Source organism: Chlorocebus sabaeus, chromosome 12 (genome assembly GCF_047675955.1).
Source record: "Chlorocebus sabaeus isolate Y175 chromosome 12, mChlSab1.0.hap1, whole genome shotgun sequence".
NCBI lineage: Eukaryota > Metazoa > Chordata > Mammalia > Primates > Cercopithecidae > Chlorocebus > Chlorocebus sabaeus.
Window position 1 is genome coordinate 45,911,267 of NC_132915.1, and position 17,911 is coordinate 45,929,177.

The window sequence follows — 17,911 nt, forward strand, 5'->3', positions numbered from 1 at the left end:
TCTTGGCTCCTGCAACCTCCACCTCTTGAGTTCAAGTGATTCTCGTGCTTCAGCCTCCCGAGTAGCTGGGATTACAGGTATGTGCCACCACACCCAGCTAATTTTTGTATTTTCAGTAGAGATGGGGTTTGACCATGTTGGCCAGGATGGTCTCAATCTCCTGACCTCGTGATCCACCTGCCTGGGCCTCCCAAAGTGCTGGGATTAACAGGCGTGAGCCACAGAGCCTGGCCCAAAACCTTTTTGGGCCCAAAGCCTTTTTGATTATAGGATGCTCATGACCAACAGCCCTGATTTAGGATTTATGCAAATTGTGTCTGAATAGGATTTTCTTTTAGGTATGGGCTTGCCAGATTTAGCAAAGAAACATAAAGGACTCTCACCTAAATTTGCATGGTAATATTTGTATTTAAAAATCATTTATTGTTTACTGATATTCAGATTCAATAGAAAATTCTATATTTTCTATTTGGGTGAGGGTCTCTATAAATACCCCTGGTCTGATAAGACATATCAAATACAAGCTGAAAATTCAAATTCAACGATGCTGAGAAAAGAAAAGAAAAATTATATCCAGTGAATTACAAAAAAAGAAAGGTTTGAAATTAATGGGTTATATGCATATTAAGTCTTACAGTACATTAAACCATAAAGCTGGTTGGTATATGACACTAAATTAACTTTATGCTTCTCATCATTTCCTGTGGTGAAGAACTGAAGGCTACCTGGCACAATCCTTCATGTATGAGATATGTTTAATAAATATCTACTGACTGATGATCTGGAAGATGTAGACCAGGTCTGCTTACTTTACATTAAAAAAAATCAGAGGACTTTGGATGAAATATGGGCAGGAAAAAAGCTGGCTTAATTAGTAAATAATTAAAGTAATAATGTAAAACTATCTTTTCCTCGAATGAACTGCATGCAGTAAAAGGAAATCACATTTACAGAACATAATAAAAGAAAGGTCTCAAAATTCCAGTGCAACAAGCATTCTTGCAGGCAGACCTCGGCCAAAGGAAATAACACTGGTATTAATTCAGATCTCTTGAAAGTGAATGAAAATTCTAGTACTCATGCAGCTTTTTGGAATGGCATATCCTGTTATTTAAAGTCAAAGGAAAAAAAGAAGAAAAAAATAATTTGCACAGAGAAAGCTGCTGTGGGTGCATTAAGTTATAAAATGTATTTTGTATTCATCAAGTCTCATATTCTTGCCAAATGCTCACCTCACATACCTAGGAAACAGTGGAATTGTTTTTTTATTTATTTTTATTTTTTAATTTTCTTTCCAAAAGAGATAGTCTTAACAAATGAGCTTCACCGAAGTAAAGGTTACTGATATAGTTTAAAAAAAAATTCTAAATGAATTACCTTTCTAAAATCTTCCCACCTCTTTTATCAAACACACAAATCAAATATCATGGGATAAAACAATTTTCCAGTTGTATTGGATTATCATTAAATATTTCCTAAAACCGCTTAGAATTCAGTTTGCTCTCTTTCTTATTTTTACTGTTTTATTTACCTTCATCTTAATGGTTTAGAAATAAAGTCTTTATCTAAACTATGGACATTAAAACTAACTCACAAACATTAAACAATAAAAAAGGTTTCGTGCAGCAGTCCTCAACTTTTACATCATGCCTCCTGCTTTTTTCACAAAGACAGCAAACTCTTATTGGTAATGCTTCCCATCAGAAGCAGGTATTCATCAAGGGAGAAAAGTAAGTAGGACTCACTTCCACCTGTACCCAATGCTGAGTGTATTCTAGTTGTACCAGCTAATTTTTAATATTCTGTAAAATATTTGGCTGAAGTCTGAATTCTGTGAATGGCCAAATTACTACTCTAGTGTGGAGGCAAAGGGTAAAAAGAAAAAAAAAATTACATTACCAGAAAAGGAGCCCATTACTGCTCTTACCCTGGTATCTTAATCTTATTTGCCACTTCTGAACCAAAAAGAGTTGAACTTCTAGAAAACTTTCGTTGTTACTGTTTTTCAAGCCATACTCAGATCTTTTTAGGTGAACGAAGGAAAAGCACAGAGAAGATAATCAGCAAACAAGGGAAAGTAAAAAATATAGTATTTATAGTATTTCAGTGAAGTAGTGGCAGTAAACTGGAGTACTTTTACAGAGACTTGACAAAATTAGAAATTCTGAGTCATTGCTGGCCCACCAACTAAAATATTACAGACTAGATATGGTCATCTTTTACCAAAAAAAAAAAGTTTAAGTAAATTCAGTAAGCCCTGCTTTCTATTATCAGAGTGAAAGAGCTAAGATTCCTTAATGTGGACAGGGTGGTGGTAAGGTAGGAAATCCTTTATTAATTTAGTGGGAAATACCTACTGATATTCAGAACTGCTCTGATATTCCTTCCCCTCTTAACTCAATAGTGCTAAGGATTTTAAGGAAATACTCTGTGAAAAGTAACACAGCTCACTAAGTATTAGTAATTCCAAAACCCAGGTGTTGCAGTATAATGAATTAATCACTATTTATTTATTTATTTTTGAGACGGAGTCTTGCTCTGTCACCCAGACTGGAAAGTGGCAGCGTGATCTCAGCTCACCGCAGCCTTGACCTCCTAGGTTCAATCAAACCTCCCACCCCAGCCTCCAAAGTAGTTGGGACTGAGAGCACATGCACCCACACCAGGCTAATCTTTGTACTTTTTGTAGAGACAAGATTTTGCCATGTTGCCCAGGTTGGTCTTGAACTCCTGGGCTCAAGTGATCCACCTGCCTCACCCTTACAAAGTGCTGAGATTACAGGCTGTCAGACACACCACGCCCAGCGTTTAATTATTTTTAAAACACATTTCTAAAGATTTTTGTAAAGCAGCTAATGTCAACAACTTAAGCCGCTTTAATAAGCAATCTGTAAGTCAAGAGAGAGAATGCGTGTTTATGTGTGTGTACATATACAGAGACACACATATGTGCATAGATATGGTATATAATGACCCATGAAATCCAACATCTTAGGAATGAACTGAAAATGCTGCTAACAAGGAAAATTTATTCAAGAAGGGAGGTCAACAAATTTCTAAAAATTAATTTTAGAGAGAATACATGATTTTGGCATTTGGTTATTTTTTAGCAGCAGATATTAAATTTTTTTTATTGACATAATGACAGGTAGAATGCATTCAGTGCTACCATGAAACCATTCTGGGCAATATATTTTGGTAGTCTTGTTGCTGTTCCATGCATTTCAGAGGAAAATTACACACTAGAAAACCCAAGTCACTTCCTTGTTGCCCCACACCCAGGACACTGCACGGTATAAGGCAGCCGGAAAGAATGCTGTGTTTCGCCTCTGAGCAGAAGTAACTAGAGACATGATTTCAGGGTTTCTGTGCAGGCGGGGTGGAATGAAGCAATTAGTTGTAATGCTAGGGGCAAAAAGAGTGGGTGCTCTCATCCCACTGCCAACTCCAAGGCTAGAGGCCAACCCCTCACTGCTGTATTTGGCCTCACAAATGGGGAGAGTGTGGGATTCACATGCCTGGGTGTATGTATTTTGAGCTATATACAGATATCTCCCTGTTGTGGGAAAAGAGAAGTCAAGGTGATAATCATAAGGGAAAGAATTAGAATTCATTTTATTAAGGTCTGAGAAACACCAAAATTAATATCCCAGGAACATAGAATTTTTAATGGTACAGTAGGAAAAGCACAGTCTGGTGTAACAGAAACATCTTATTCAAGTTGGGTGAAAAATGACATTCTTCAGAAAGTCCTCAAAACAATCACTGGCCAGGAATAATTTATGTTGTTCAAGAAGGAAAAAACATTGCTTTTACTTTTACATTACTAATGTAATATGCACATGGACATTAACTAGAGAAAACAAACTGGTGACACAGTTAACTTTTACACTCACAAGGCTCCCATAGTAGATAGATAGTGATAATACAAGATGGCTTTGGCAAAAATGAGAGCGAATAAATGAAAAGCCCTTTGATTAATGACTGGCCTCCCCTTTACTGCTCATCTACTGTCCATTGTACTTTTAATATGCATTATTTAGAAAGGCTTCATATATTTTCTCTTTAATTGTCATAATAAGACTGTAAAGTAGGTACTATTAATCCTATTTTACAGACAAGAAAACTGAAGTCCAGCGATATTAACATGTCATGAAGTGACAGAGCCAAGATTTGACCTCAGAACAGTCTACACCCATACTGCCTCCAATATTCTTACGATTCTGATGGGTTTAGGACATAAGTTCTGTACCTATTACCTGGCAAAACCAATACTTCTTCAGAGGAAAAAAAGGGTATTTAGGAACTGTTATGGGCTGAACTGTGTTCCCCCAAAATTCCTATGTTGAAGTCATAACCCCTACAACCTCAGAATGTGACTATATTTGAATATAGGGTCTTTAAAGAGGTGATTAAGTTAAAATGAGGCCCTTAGGGTGGGCCCTAATCCAATCTGACTGATGTCCTTAGAAGAGGAAATTTGGACGCACAAGAAGACACCGGGGCTGGGCACAGTGGCTCACACCTATAATCCCAGCACTCTGGGAGGCTGAGGAGGGCAAATCATGAGGTCAGGAGTTCGAGACCAGCTTGGCCAACCTGGTGAAAACCCATCTCTACTAAAAATACAAAAATAAGCTGGGCGTGGTGGCTCATGCCTGTAATCCCAGCTACTCAGAAGGCTGAGGAAGGAGAATGGCTTGAACCCTGGAGGTGGATGTTGCAGACACCAGGGCATGCCCCACAGAGGAGAGACCATGTGAGGGTACCCATCTACAAACGAGGAGGAGAAGCCTCAGAATGAAACCAACCCTGCCAACACTTTGATCTTGGAATTCTAGCCTCCAGAGCCTTGAGGATATAAATTTCTGCTGTCTAAGCCACCCAGCCTGTGGTATTTTGTTATGGCAGCCCCAGCAAACTAATATAGGACGAGAGACGAAATCACTGAATGTAGTAACATAAAGAGACTGCAGAACTAACTGCAGCTCGTCTGTTGTTCAAGACCGGACTGAGAATTGTTGCTGATTTGGGGCCTTGTTAATAAAGCAGGAAAGCACTCTATCCCTGTGGGCACGAAGGATCGCAGGATTGTGGTTGCCTGGTGGAAACATACCCCTTCCCGGGTATTCCTCTCAGAGTATTCTCTCTCACAGAAACATGGCTGAAATGTCCCCACAACTCCAGCATACACACCCTCACGAGCAAGGTACATGAGAAATTAAAAGCATTTCAAGGCATGGCCCAGTGTTGTTACCTCAGATCTTGCTAGAATAACATGACATTTATAAAAATACAACCCACTGGATGTTTGGCACCGCTTGGGAATGAAGAATATGTCCACTTAAGAGGCAATACCCGGGGCTATCAAAAAATCTTAAGCCAGGATTCCTTTTTTAAACATTACCTATCTTTTTAAATTCTACAGTCTGGGAGGTGAAAAAAAAAAAAAAAAAGAAAAAAGTCTGCTTATTTCCAAGTCTCCTTTTACTTAAACAGAACAAACATAAACCATACACACGAATATGCTGAACGCTCAGTCAGGGCACACTGACAGAACGGCTCTGTGCACCTGGCAAAAAGCCTCAACACTCATATCCTTCGCGTGGGGTCTCCCCACCCCAGGACACACCTACACAGAGCTCACACTCTACCTACGTCGACCACCTCCAATCCCCATGCACACTGAAAGGGAGTATTTACAGGTTATATTTTCAGATACCAGCCAAATAATGTACCCGTTCACTCTCTCATCCACCTGAGACCATACAACATTTAACATGTAGAAGGATAAACTCAGCCCCTAGCACATACGACAAGGGTGAGCAGTCATCGAGGAGTTCTCAAGCAAGGAGGATTTGCCAGTTTCCCTCTGAGGTCCAGGCCCTGAAAGGCCAACTGTGGTATGTTTGAGTTTCCATCAGGCCTGGTGTTTGCTGGCTGTGCCCATGCTCAGTAAGAACTCCACAGCCCAACTGTCCTATAAACGTCTTGGCCTTCTGCTGAGAGCTGCTTGCCTAGCACTGCTTCTTGGAGCTGAGAATATGCTGTTTGAGAGCCACAGGCTGAATCTTAACTAACACTTGGAGCATAGCTGACCTCTCTCTTCTCCAGGCCAGTGACTGCTCTAAACAGATACACACACACACACACACACTTGAACACGAACATAATAAGAACGGGAAGAAAAGCCCAGATTTTCCTCACCATGTGCCACCCAGCCATGTTTACACTGATCACAAGTCCTCAGGTTAATCTTCCCTGGCTGAAAACATTCACATGTGCAGTTTACCAGTGTGCAACGGATGGCCTGAAAAATAAAGGAGGAAAAAAAGGTCAGCATCTGTTCAAAGATACTATACTCTTTTCACCATTTTAATAAATAATGCCCACTTCCATTTTTAAAGGCTTTATGATGGCAGAGGCCTGGAGGGTTTTAAAAATAAATTTAGATATCGCCAAAATCTCTTATAAAAAAAGGTAAAGAAAACAAAGCTCATTCACTAATACAATGTTTTAGGTCATTCATAGTAACCTTTAGATTACAAACTTAGAATAAAAATAAAGGATTACATATTCTATAAGATACTGGATTTATGACATCACAAATCCAAAAGAGGAAAAAGTATATTGCTGCTAATATATATTTCCAGTTAAATTTATTCACTTGTCAATAAAGCAAAAAATACATTGTAACAAAATAATATTCAAGTGAAATGTTTGTGAAAGTAAAATATGGCACACAAATATTATTATTAGAATACTACTTTTCTTCTGCTGAATTTCAATTAAATGTTGTGCTAAACTCTCAAATATATTTTAAAGACACTCCTGTGATCAATAAGACCTAACATATTTCTGTTATTATTTATCACATCCCAATTCCTTGAGTATTTTTTTCTTTATTAATTCCATTTTCGTTCCTGTTTTGAAAAATACAAAACAATCCTCCTCTTATTTCAATGGTGACATAAGAAAGTAAGTTTAAATTTTGGTTTTAGATCAGACATGGAACAGAAAAAATCATTTATGTGAATATTTTATATTTGGAACAGTACACCTGTATTGCAGAAAACTGAAAAACACACTTAAAAATCTTTCATTTCCTTATAACTACTTTAAAAAACCATCTCATCAGTTAATATTATAAAATGAATCCATAGAACATTAGCATAAATGGAGTGTAACTTTTTATGAATAAAAACCTATGTTTAAGAATTGTGCTGAAGCTGACCTATGCTCTCGGACTACAGTTAATAAATTTACCTCATACAGTTAATTCTAATTTGCATGGAAATTCTGAAGACAGAAGGGATTTAGTCTGACCATTCACAGATTAACAATCTACTGTAACTACTTGAACTGCCAGGAAAAGATCTCTCTGCAGATTTAGATGCAATCAATGATTACTGGATTCTGGGGTGGAGCGGGGGGCACGGGGATACCTGAAACTGCAGCTCCGTGCGTGAAAGCCATGCTCACTGACACAGCTCCAGATGCTCATACTTCTGGAACCATTTGGATTTTTATAGAGACTGTCTCATTTGTAACAGGCAGTATTTTGGATATTGTTAACGTAATTGGGACAAATTCCATTCACAGAGAATAAGACTGAGCGGGCTTCTACCATTCCCTATGCTTTGGATCAGGCACGTGTAAAATATTTCTCTTCTATTAATTAACATTAAATCTGTGGATCCCTATTTGGTTTCAGATGTTGGAGTCCTCACTGTAGACTCCATTCATACTTCACCCCCATCTTTAATTTGTGCTTCTGTGTAACACTAGGGAAATATTTAATTGTATAATCTTCCCTGATATTTCAGGATCTCTCTTCCAAATATGGTCCAATTGTAGCTAGGTTGTAAACTTTGTTGTATATAGAAGTGATTAATTTGTAGACTATAAGGAGAAATATTTCTTCCAGAAGTTCTTATTTCAATTTCAATAATTTGTTGACTGAGAAATATATCAGAACATCCCAAGTTAGAAACAGTTTACTTAAATAACATGTCCATTAGTTAATGAACTCACAACTTGATTGTACGGTGACCAAAATAAAAAGAGCTTAGAGGACAGCATTTCCACTAAAAACAAGGAACTTTACAAATTATCTAATTATAAATTCAGATATGGGAACTATGTTGACATTAAAACATTTACATAATTCGAAGTGCAATAATAAAAGCTTTCATAAATGCTTTAAAAAAAAAATACCTCTGCTTTACCAAAATCAAGGGAGGGCCAATAAAGTGAGATAGTATTTCAAGGACAGTTAATAAAAACTCTAGCATAAAAGACACAAATATTTAAATCATTAATTTGATAATATTTAATTATTTTATAAAAATATCCTAACTTCGTATTGTTTAAAGCACACTTTCATCAACTTTAATTATACCCAGAACAAATTTAAGATCAGAACAAATTAAGAGACTATGGATTTGCTTTATTTTTATGTGTATTTTTTTTTTTTTTTTACTGGTTGAATCATTCATTCACTTACTCTGAATTAGTTTATGATTCAAATATTTTGTCTTCCTAAATAACTTTATACATCTGGTACATTTGGGAATTCAACTTTTTAGATCATCATTCCTTTTTGTGAATTCTATTCTTTTTGTACCTAAACATACAAACACTGGAACACCTCAACTCCTTTTGTATATAAACACTTAAGCACTAGAATATCCATTTTGTATTTCTATGAATTCCAGAAGGTCTATTTGTTTTAAATTCAGATTTATATAGACTACAATTGTCCCTTAAGGGAATTATATATATTTAAACAATATGGCCTAAATAAATATTTTGAGTAAGACTACTGCGGCTTCAAAGGAAGTTTTATTCTAAATAACATTTTTGAAACAGCATAAAACTTTGACATACTATTTATTCACAACAAAATAGAACCAATGTGATCACTGGCCAACTCACCCACAATCAAAAACATAAACTATCATAAAACTATCAAAGTCAGTTAAGCCTCAAAAACGTACATGCATTACAAGGAGACAGTTGGGAAGAGTTAAAATGAATATACTTTCACTCTTGTGAATATGTTCATGGCTCCCTCCATTCAGCTCATGTCTGAGTGCCTCCAACCCTCTTCTGGGCACTCGGAACAAGACCAAGCTGTTACATTCTGTGAACTACACACTTTGAAAATGCAGGTATGCAGAAAAGAACAGACAGTTCAGTCAGACTGTTCCCACCAATCTATGCAGAGATTAGTATTCAGGTCTGGGTAAAGCAGACCTCCAGGACCCAGCCTAACAAGGGTGCCAGGGTGCCTTGTAACTCTTTCCTCAATTTCCATTATTGGAAACTGTCTACTCTTTTCTTCATACCTGCATTTTCAAAGTTTGTCATTCACAGAATGTACCACATACAGCTTAGTCTTGTTCCGAGTGCCCAGAAGGGGGTTGAAGGCACTCAGACCTGAGGTGAATGGAGGCAGCTGTGAACATGATCAGCATGCCCCAATTCCCCAAGAACAAACATAACAACAGCCATAAATTTTCTTAAGTCTGCAACTTATTGAAAGCAATTATTCCTTCTGCTTACCTTTACCACTGACTTCTTGAAAGAGAAATCCATGCACCCAGCAACCAGTGCTTCCACTTCCTCACCACCACCTACATTTTAACTCTACAATCCGGATTCTGCCCCACACGTGCCTGAAACTGTCTCTCTGAGAGGAAATGTTCTCATCCAATCTGGTCCTTTTCTCTGGTCTTCTTGTCCTCCCAGACTCTGATGCAGCTTGCAGCACTAACTCTCCTTCATTCCTGGGCTGTAGAGACTGACTACCCTAGTTTTTCTGGCAGCAACTGCTCTCTCCTCTCTCTCTCCACTGTAAATAAATACAGGTGTTTCCCATGGCCAAGCTCTTCATTCTTTAATTTGGCAATTTCATGCCCTCCTACAGCTTCAAATATCATCACTAAGCAAAAACCATCACTTTGGAGCCAGGCACTGCCTCTCAAGTGGTGGGAAGTGGATGGCAGCGTCCCTGTGCTCAAGGACTTGATAATTTGGGGTTTGGGAGCAGTGGATTTAGAGGAGAGACCCCAACTAAGAACATAAAAGAAACCCTCACACAGATGGGAGAAGGACTATCTCCTCCTCATTATTCCTCCTCTACCAAACCTCAGGATTTTAATTTATTTATTTACAATAGCAAATTATTACCTGTTACAATAATAGCTAGATGGATTGAATATCTGCCATTTTCCAGACATTGTGCTAGAGAGTTTATAAACATCAGCCTTCTTAGTTCTCAGAAAATAGCATAAAGTTGTTACTACTATTACTATTATTTCACAGAGGAGAAACTAAGGTAGAGATCATTTACTATGTTACCTAAAGTCACAGATCTAGAAATCAGAACCAGCTCTCCATTCCACTGATAAGAAATCTTTTTTTTTTCTTTTTTTTCAAAGAGACACAGTTCTAGCTCTGTCATCCGGGCTGAAGTACAGTGGTGAGATCATGGCTCACTGCAGCCTTGACCTTCAGGTTCAAGCAATCCTCCCACCTCAGCCTCCTGAGTAGCTAGGACCACAGGCGTGCACCATTACACTGAGCTAAGAATCCTGAGTTACGATTCCATTCACAGCAAGTTATGGGGCAGAGTTTTCACTGATATTCTGCCTTCGTCCAAAGATTATGTATCCCTTCCTTTCCTGTCTTCTACTCTCACTGCTACTACCACAATTCCAGTCTTTTTTTCTAGACTATCCAAACTATCTCCTAATTAACCTACACATTTCTCTTCTCTCCCCATCTCCATGAATATTCTCTCTTCTTAAGAGATCCACACAGTTGATTGTTATTTGCTTGACTGAGGTTATTTTCGCCCTCCTGTCAGATTCTGCCTACTCGAGTAAAAACAGTGGCTGTCCATCCTCCTTGGTTAGACAGCTGACTCCTCTGTTATCCAAATTCTCAATCCCTACTTCTCTAACACCATGCTCTCTAGCTTCCCTCCTTCCATGTCGTGCTTAAGTTGTTAACTCCCACTCATTCTTTGGATTTCAAGTACCACTCATTCCCCAGGGCAGCGGCCCTGTCTCCCATTCAAGACAAGTTCCCCACTAGACTACTGTATCATAATCAGTCTGTCAGAGTGCTTACTATGTAGATTGTGAATATTACATTTATTTGTGTGATTATCCGATATGGGTCTGTTTTCCCCTCTAGAACTTAAGTTCCGTGAGGGCAGGACAGACATGTCTGTTGGGCTTTCAATGAATAGTGGCAAATAATAGGTGCTCAAAAGGGACTTTAAAAATACATGATTCTCTGAACCACTTTCCTCATCTGTAAAGTGATAGTAACAATGACATTGCAACAGTGGCAAAACACTCAAATGAAATAATGAACATCAAGTAAGTGTTAACCAGTCTGGCAACAGGAAAAGCTCAATAAATGACAACCATTTATGGCCACAAGAAACTTTCCACATATTATATTTAAATGATTGTTTTCTCTCTTATGATTCTTCCCAATGTATTGTTTTACTCCAACACCTTGCAAATTGCCTAACACATATTTAGTCTTAATAAATAAATGAACACTTTGACATACATAATACCATATTATTCATACTATAATCCTCTAAGGTAGGCACACAGATTATTATTTCCGTTTTACTATTCTGGTTCAGAAACGTTTATGCGTTTTACATGGCTCTTAAATGATCTAGTGGAGAAGACGACAAATCTCCCAATTATGACTCAGTTTATTTCCATTACCTATAGAAAACTAAAGAAAACTTACAATAAAAATAAGTAAATTATAAATATTCATATTCAAAAGTACATCTAAAATATACAAAGCAAAATAATTTAGTAAAAAATTAATCAACATTTGGTCAGTAACACTTTTATATCTGAATATTAAATAAAAGTACATTTGAAAGTATTTTGGATGAATTCCAAAGCTCTAATAGAGAGGATAGGTTCTGTTATCACTAAAGCTCAGGTCTCTAGCTGTACAGTACTTATAGATGGTTCCAATTCTCCAAGTTTATGTGAATTGAACACCAATCTTCTCACCCAATCATATTTCTCAGGAAAGCACAAATTGTTGTTTCAGTGAATATATAGGGTACTTCACAAAAGAACTATATACAAGGCTAATTAATAAAACTCTTATTAGAGGTTTTTTCGTTTGGGAACACTTAACCCTAGTTATCTGACACAAATTTAAAATGGCAAAATATGGCCTTTGGACAAATAGAAGCATAAAACACATATTCTGAAGGACCAATCAAAATGAGAGGGGAAAAAACTGATTTCAGTTCTGGGTTTTGGTGTTCCACACACACACAAAACCAAAAACAACTATTCACAAGGAGCTCCTTTCATGGGTTCATTAACCTTCCCCAATCTCCCATATATAACAAAAAAAAATTTTTCTTGTTTTTTTCTGAGACAGGATCTTGCTCTGTTGCCCAGGCTGGAGTGCAGTGGCATAATCTTGGCTCACTGCAACCTCCGCCTCTTGGGCTCAAATGATCCTCCCACCCCAGCCTCCCATGTAGCCGGGACTACAGGTGCACGCCACCACATCCGGCTAATTTTTGTATTTTTAGTAGAGACGGGGTTTCACCATGTTGCCCAGACTGGTCTCAAACTCCTAAGCTCAAGTGATTTGCCCACCTCAGCCTCCCAAAGTGCTGGGATTACACGTGTGAGTCATTGCATCTAGCCTAAAAACCTTTTTTTTTTTTTTTTTTTGAGACGGAATGTCACTCTGTCGACCAGGCTGGAGTACAGTGGTGTGATCTCAGCTCAATGCAACCTCTGTCCTCCCGGATTCAAGTGATTCTCCCACTTCAGCCTCCTGAGTACCTGGGATTACAGGCATGCACCACCACGCCCGGCTGATTTTTTATATTTTTAGTAGAGACGGGGTTTCATCATGTTGGTCAGGCTGGTCTCAAACCCCTGACTTCATGATCCACCCGCCTCAACCTCTCAAAGTGTTGGAATTACAGGCATGAACCACAGTGCCTGGTCCTAAAAACCTTTTTAACTCTTCTTTCCCCTTGTTAATTTCTGGAGAGTATAGCAAGATTTACAATATGAATTATGAAATTTTAAAATATTTTAAACTGCTTAATAGTTAAGTACATGACCTACATTAATAGTAAATTATAGAAAAACCTAATCATTAATATAAGCATCCACTCAGGTGTGGTGGCTTAAACCGGTAATCCCAGCACTTTGGGAGGCTGAGGCAGGAGGATGGCTTGAGCCCAGGAGTTCGAGACCAGCATGGGCAACATGGCAAAACCCAATCTCTACAAAAAGTACAAAAATTAGGCAGTACGTACAGTGGTAAAAGAAAATGCATCACAATAATTAATAAAAGGCTCTAATGTGGAAAAAAAGAAATTTATTTTTCTTTTTGAGACAGAGTTTTGCTCTTGCTGCCCAGGCTACAGTGCAATGGCACAAACTTGGCTCACTGCAATCTCCGCCTCCCAGGTTCAAGAGATTCTCCTGCCTCAGCCTCCCAAGTAGCTGGGATTTCAGGTGCCCAACATCATGGCCAACTAATTTTGGTATTTTTAGTAGAGACAGGGTTTCACCTTGTTGGCCAGGCTGGTCTCGAACTCTTGACCTTGAGTGATCCACCCGTCTCGGTCTCCCAAAGTGCTAGAATTACAGGCATGAGCCACTGTGCCTGGCTTAAAAAAAGAAAATTTGTTCCTCAAAGATATCAGCCTTCTTAGTTCTCAGAAAATAGCATAAAGTTGTTATCCTATCCTAGCTGGGAAGAGTGGCTCATGCCTGTAATCCCAGCATTTTGGGAGGCCGAGGCAAGTGGACAGCTTGAGCCAAAACCAACCTGGACAACATGGTGAAACCTCACCTCTATACAAATACGAAAAATTATCCGGGCGTGGTGGTATGCACCTGTCATCCTAGGTACGCAGGAGGCTGAGGTGGGAGGACTGCTTGAGCCTTGGAGTTCGAGGATGCAGTAAGCCGTGTTCGTACCACTGCATTCCCAGCCTGAATGAAAAAGTGAGACCTTCATCTCATACACACACAAAAAAGACTGCTATCCTAGTGGAGGAAAATCTGGAATAGCAAATTATCTGTAATGAATCTGAAAGCTAATTACAGGACTGCCATAGAATACACTGCAATAAACAAACTAATGACTTGCTAGCACTGTGGAGGCAGAGAGTGATCTTGTAAACATGACCAAAAAGATGAAACAAGCACTTTTATATAGTTTGTGTATGATATGCTAAGACAGTACTTCAAACATTGCCACAAAGACTCTAAAAAGCTCACATGATAGTAATGGTGATTAAGTCAGCAAATACCTCCCTGTATAATTTTCAGAATTTATATAATACTGCCTTGGTAGAAGAAATCAGCTTCCTAACTGGCCAAGTCACAATGCAGTTTGAGTGAAAAAATTCTGCATTTTTTTTTTTTTTTTTTTGCACGGTGGACAACTACTAAGCTTACTTAAGATCAGCATGAACTACATAACTGCATGTGAATTTCACTTGTACTTGATTACAAAACTCATCTATGATGAATGTAAAAGAATATTCACCTGTTGCACTGAAGAGTTTTGCAACCAAGGATTGAAAGGAGACAAGAAGATGTGAATCAGAAAGACACAGAACATGGGTCAAAAGATCTATAGTTTTAAACATCCCAGAAAAAAGCTTTATTAACAACCTAAAAAGTCTATCTAATTCTGACCATGAGACTATTAATATAAATCTATAGTTTAAGGTGGGTATGCTTTCTGCATTTATACAAACAAATACATAAATCTGAGTCTGAATGAACAATGCACATAGAATTTACATGCTATGATTATCAGTGATTATAAAGCTGATTATAAATGTTAAGGGTCCACAAGCACGTTAAACTATAGTGCAAATGTCACTACTCCTAATGTAACAGCAGCAAATGAGAAACAATGAAGTTATTCTGTCTCCTTAAAAAAATCTACTCAAACATTCATATGATGGAAAATTATACCTAAAAGTATGTCTCTTATTTGGTGGTAACTAGAAAATTAAAAATTAACCATTCAAAGAAAGATCCTTACATTTGTCTAATTGTTTTTAATGTAATACGAAGAAATAGCAAGCTGGTAAAAAATGATTATTTTGTTGTACTTAATGTGTTCTGAAATTTCTTGGTGTCTTTTCAACAACAACAAAAAAGCAGATTAGATCTTATGACTGAGACAAGAGATTCACAAGAGCATGGGTTTGTTGGACTCACTAAAAGGCCTGGTGCCACTGGTTTAAACTGTGGGCAACATGCTAAAAGACAAAAAGCTGGGCAATTTAAAGATGGTTAACCACCCCTCCCTCCACCAAAAATAAAACCTTGAGAAAAATGTTATGAACCAAAGAAATACATCATCTTTACAATAAACACATCCAAAATAATCGAAAGAGATTCACTGGGAAAAGTTGACCTTTGAACATCAATTGATGTTAAAAATCAGGAGATTTAAAACCTCATTTTATAAAACGCTATCCCTCCATCAACTGACAAATGGATAAACAAAATTCAGTATATTAATATAATGAAATTTTATTTCGCCATAAAAAGGAATGAACCACAGATACATACTACAACATGAATGAACATGAAAAACACTAAGCTAAGTTGCAGGAGCCAGTCATAAAAGACCAAATATTATTATTCCATTCAGATGAAATGTTTAGAAGAGGGAAATCTGTAATGATAAAAAGTAGATTAATGGCTGCCTCAAGGGGGACGAGGCTTAGGGTGACAGCTAAAGGGGATGGAGTTTCCTTTTGAGGTGATAAAAATGTTCAGTGGTAACTGAACCTAACCATAAATATACTAAAATACACTGAATATTTTAAATGGGTGGAATGTATGGTAAGTGAAACATATCTCAATAAAGCTGTTTACAACAGGGAAAGGGTGGGAGGAATCCCACTGCCCCACCTACTTTCTTTTAGTGGTGTTTAAACCATTTAATCCCATAAAATATCATTCCCCAGCAGACATAATGCAGCATATCTTTCGCCCAGAAGGTCTTCAATACACAAATGCTAAGTGAGTTAATACATGCACAGTAAACAAAGAAATTTTATTGCTGCTTATATTTGAAAATCCTTTCTACTTTGAAAATATTAAAACCTAATATATCCATTTAAAAATCCACTGCCATTTTTCTATCAGGAAAATCCAATACATCTTTCAAATATTTGGGGGGCAAAAAGGCAAAAACAAAAACAAAAACAAAACTTCTCATTTATGATGCTCAGCAATATTAATATCAAAGTATTAAAAAAATTCTAAGATAATTTGTTAAAAATTGACAGTGGTGAATTTTGTCATGTATATGAGCAAAAAAAATCCTCAATTTACTGTGGTGAAAAAATTATTTCAGTAAAAGTCAAGAAACAAATTTGGCTTGGGGGAGTGGGCAAAGAGGGAAAACCATAAACTTCTGGGCATATGTTTATACACGAGTGTAAAAGTTTCTACAACTGTGTGAATATATAAATACAAACAGGGAGAAAGGGACACACACAGGCATATAAATTTTCCCAGACACAGATCCAATGAGCATCTGTAGTCATTACCTACTATTACAACCTACTATCACAACCTACGATCAATCGATAGAAGAAAGACCCCATTTACATAATTTAGAAGTTCAGAGTAAAAATCAACAGCGGGATATAGCCAATTATATAAGGAAAATACCCATGCTTCTATGGCATCAAAGCATATGCAAGCTTCGGAGTGCGTGTATGTGTGTGTTTCAATTAAATCAGGCCTATGGTAATACATGCAATTTTGTTAGGCAATTAGTAATATTAAAGAAACATGAAATGAAAAGGCATTTCAATTTAGGCAAAAACATTTTATTTTCTTACCTAACATTTAACAATTAAGATACTCCATTTATTGCCTGTATACTTACAAATTTTACAGGCTACTTAGGCAGCTGTAATAACATAAATAGAAAGGAAATAGTCCTTCCATGAACAGACCTATCACCTAATTGAAAATAAGGGGTTAGCTTGCCATTAAAAAAAGAAAAACACACATTTTAACTCAGTCTGTATTTACCAGAACACCTAACTTTATATAAGGAGGCAAAGCACTTCTGATATCTTATGATGCTAATAATAATCTCATTTCATCTTAACATTGAATCAGCAATTTTGTATTCCATTGATATATATATTATTCATTTTCACTAATGCAATTTGAAAGACGGTAATGTGATTACATTTCTCTGTGGCATTCATGAAAACAATTACTAATATAATATGATAGAGAAGACATTAATAAGAACAGGATTTATAATGAGATGCAAAAAGACTTATAAACCTTTAAGCACTTTACAAAGAAACGACTCCTCATTAAGCAAGAAGCAAGACAAGATGAAGCTTAAATTCTGGTATGTTTCAAAAGCACCTCCAAACGTAGAAAGAACGATTGATTTGTATGATCCCACACTTTGGTGACCAAGCAAAGACGTACAGAAGTAACATAAAAGTTGTCCTAAGTTGTGCCCAATGTAAGACCTCGTCCTAAGTCAGTATCTTTCCCTTCCCCGATGGCATGTGAAGGGTTCCCTAAAGAAAGGAGTTCCTCTAAATCTTTTTCCTCTTCATAAAAGGAGCTGCCCACCTTATTTCAAATGCCAAAGCACTGTAATCAATCCATTTACTAAGCAAGAGCATAGGTAGGTGACCTTTTAACTAAATTTACTCCTCTGGGTTTGTGATAAAATTTACCCCAGTAAAGTAACAGAGGAGAAAAGATGTTACATTTTAGAATTTAACATTTCAGATGACAATTGATTACCCAGGCCATTTGAGACAGACTGTAAGACTAATAATATCCCATGTTTGTACAGT

General features: G+C 37.3%; 1 protein-coding gene across 10 annotated transcripts in view; it reads right to left on the bottom strand.

The window, feature by feature from the left end:
* BNC2 (basonuclin zinc finger protein 2) overlaps positions 1–17,911 on the bottom strand; it is a 454,964-nt gene that overhangs the window by 159,115 nt on the left and 277,938 nt on the right. For all 10 annotated transcript variants that reach the window (XM_073021623.1, XM_073021622.1, XM_073021620.1 and 7 more), the window contains one exon: positions 6,208–6,310. In XM_073021623.1, coding sequence (XP_072877724.1) covers positions 6,208–6,310 — 103 coding nt within the window. The remainder of the gene's footprint in view (positions 1–6,207; positions 6,311–17,911) is intronic.